General features: G+C 60.3%; 1 protein-coding gene across 1 annotated transcript; it reads right to left on the reverse strand.

Moving 5' to 3' along the window:
- On the reverse strand, positions 1–1,708 carry LOC109758925 (putative clathrin assembly protein At1g25240). Its single transcript, XM_020317789.4, has one exon. It carries the CDS (start codon positions 1,386–1,388, stop codon positions 60–62), a length of 1,329 nt encoding a protein of 442 aa, XP_020173378.1. The 5' UTR covers positions 1,389–1,708; the 3' UTR covers positions 1–59.
- Positions 1,709–2,703: the final 995 nt, after the last annotated feature.

Below are 2,703 nucleotides of genomic sequence, written 5' to 3' on the forward strand. Positions count from 1 at the left end.
TCCTCTGAAAGAAAATAGTATTCACAAAAACTCATTCTTTCACAAGTTGTCGCTCGCCGTCACGTGTCGCCTAACTCCGTCAAGTTGGTTAGGAACGGGTTGACGTAATCACCGAAATGCCCCTGCCTAACGCCGGTACCCGCATCGTCGTCGAACACCATCCACTCTTTCGTGGCCACCGCCGTCGACGCCACGCCGGCGTCCTCCATGGGGACCGCCAGCGCCTTCGCTTCGTTGTCCTGCTCCACCATGCAGCCGCCGTCTTCGACGTGGGCCATGATGAGCTTCTCGAGGTCCCTGATGTCGTGGTCCGGGACGCGCTCCAGGGCCGGGAACTCGGCGGCGCTGAGCACGCCGAGGGCACGGCAGAGCTCGAAGTAGGACGACACCAGGGCGCTCTGCTCAGCCTCCTTCCGCAGCACCCGCACTCCCTGCATGGCCCTGCGCCGCCTCGCCGTGGCCACGGTCTCTCCCGGCCGCGGCCGAGGCATCGCCGTGGTCGGCGCCGAGCCCCCGAGGGCGGCGACGAGGTACTCGGCGATGCCGGCGCGCACCTGGCCGTACACGTCGAAGATCTCGACGACGGCGCATTCCATGGCGTCGAGGACGAGGCTCTGCCGCTCCATGCCGTCCCCGTAGGGGCGGATCTGCATGAGCAGGTCGAGCAGGTGCTGGCGCCTGGACAGGCGGTCCAGCAGGCGCGTCTCCTCGTCCTGGTCGCCGTTGGCGCCGGCGCCGTCGTCTTCCTCGGCGGCGAAGAGGGAGCGGGCGTCGAGGAAGCGGAAGTAGGCGCGCACGAGGGCGGAGAGGCCGGCCGAGGAGCGGTCCCGGAAGTCGGCGAGGTCGAAGGGCACGCGGCCGCCGGCGCGGGGCTGCGCGAGCAGGAGCAGGCGGTGCGCGAGCATGAGCGCCTTGAGCGCCACGGCCCAGCAGCGCGTCCGCCCCGCCCGGCGCGCGAGCGTCCACACGAGCGGCGACGGCGAGGAGGCGCGCGCGAGGTCCAGCACCCGCGCCGCGGCGCCGCGGTCCACGAAGCGGTCGTCGTGGCTGGTGGCGCGGATGACCGCCGCGTCCAGCTCCGCGGCGCCGCCCCTGACCCTGGCCGGCGAGCGCAGCGCCCCCGCGGCGCGCGTCAGGCACAGGCTCTTCTTGTCCTTGGCCGCCGCGGCGGCGCGCCTCCACCACTGCCGCGCCGTCGTCATTGCAGATGGAACGATCGATCGGTCGGTTGCCCCCTCCCGCCAGCCAACCCTGTGCTGGGCAGCGATCGGTGGATCAAGCACCTCGATCAAGCACGCGCGCACGTAGACGTAGGACAGGACAGAGCCCCGATGTATGGATGGATATGATATATGCGTCGACAGATGAATCCTGGGCCGCTGGAGCATGCGGCGGGGAAGGAGGAGGGGGGTGGGGAAGCGGCATTGCGTCAACGGACGACGTGTGCGGCACTATGGTGGTGGGATCATGGCATGGGGATGGAAGCACGCAAAGCCAACTGGCGCGCGCGCGGGGGGGAAGAAGGGAGGGAAATGGCCGACGATCTGCCCTCCTGCCAGCCAGGTAAATCCTTTCTAATTCTGGAGTGAGTGAGCCGGGACGCATGCCGTGTTTTTCAATTGCAAGTCAAGTCAAGCCAAGCCGCGATTGTTTCAAGCAGAGCTCCAACGTCCCCATCATCAGCAGCACGATACGGGGCAGGAGATGGCGTCCGTCCATGGATGGATGGATGCCCATTTACTTTGACCACTGCCCGACTCCGTGTCACGTCTTCTTGACGAATTGCTTGATGCATGCCAACATGCCGAGATGCAACCCGCCACTCCCCTTTCCCCTCCCCATTTGCTGCTGCTGGTAAGACGCTCTGCATTTCCGCTATGCAAGGAATGGAAAGGGGGCTAGCCCGGTTCCAAAATAGGCTTCGGACGGCACCGTCGCTCGCGCCAGACCAGACAAGCACACATGTTAGCTAGCTGCAACAATAATAATTTTAACAAACAAACTAGCGTGTGTGTTATCGCCAATTTTCTTCAAGGCCTAATAAGATTAAGAAATTTAATTAGCATTTGACTGACTTCTTCTCGCATCACATGGCTGCCCTTGCTCGCCACCGGCCGGCCGGTGCGAGTAGATCCATCGGACCAATTGCGAAATGCACTCAATCATCATCATCGTTGTCGTCCACTGGGGCTTGATCAATTGTTTGTGCGCCTGCGGCATCCATCCAAGGAGTAGGACCAAGGCAGATTCCGTACACACGTGCATTTCACAACGAATGGGCTCGCTGCCTTGTGCATCTTCAAGTACAGTTCACTGCCTCCGCTCTGTTTATCACATGATCTAACTACAATAACGGATTTCCTCTGCATTGTGGCGATGACTAACTGTGCTTACATTTGGACACCACCGACCGGCCTGTACGAACAGATTAGGGGGCCTACGTCTCAGTTTCGATGGATAGATTCCATACCTACCGGCACTGCAGTTCCGAGTCACCGAGTTTTCTGCCTTTGTGCATTTTGCAAATGCAGGAGTCTGTGGAGGGCCCTAGACCATTTTTTGAAATTGCAAACATTTGTTTTGGAACTTGTGAACAAGTTTTTTTTTTTGCATAGGCGAACATTTTTGGAAATTCGGAACAACTTTTGAAATTCCAAAACACTTCTCGTTTTCAATGAACATTTTTTGAATTGACGAATATTT

Source organism: Aegilops tauschii, chromosome 5, assembly GCF_002575655.3.
Source record: "Aegilops tauschii subsp. strangulata cultivar AL8/78 chromosome 5, Aet v6.0, whole genome shotgun sequence".
Classification (NCBI taxonomy): domain Eukaryota; kingdom Viridiplantae; phylum Streptophyta; class Magnoliopsida; order Poales; family Poaceae; genus Aegilops; species Aegilops tauschii.

Excerpts from the sequence above, each read along its gene's own strand:
- LOC109758925 (XM_020317789.4), bottom strand. The coding sequence starts at position 1,388 with ATGCTCCAGCGGCCCAGGATTCATCTGTCGACGCATATATCATATCCA.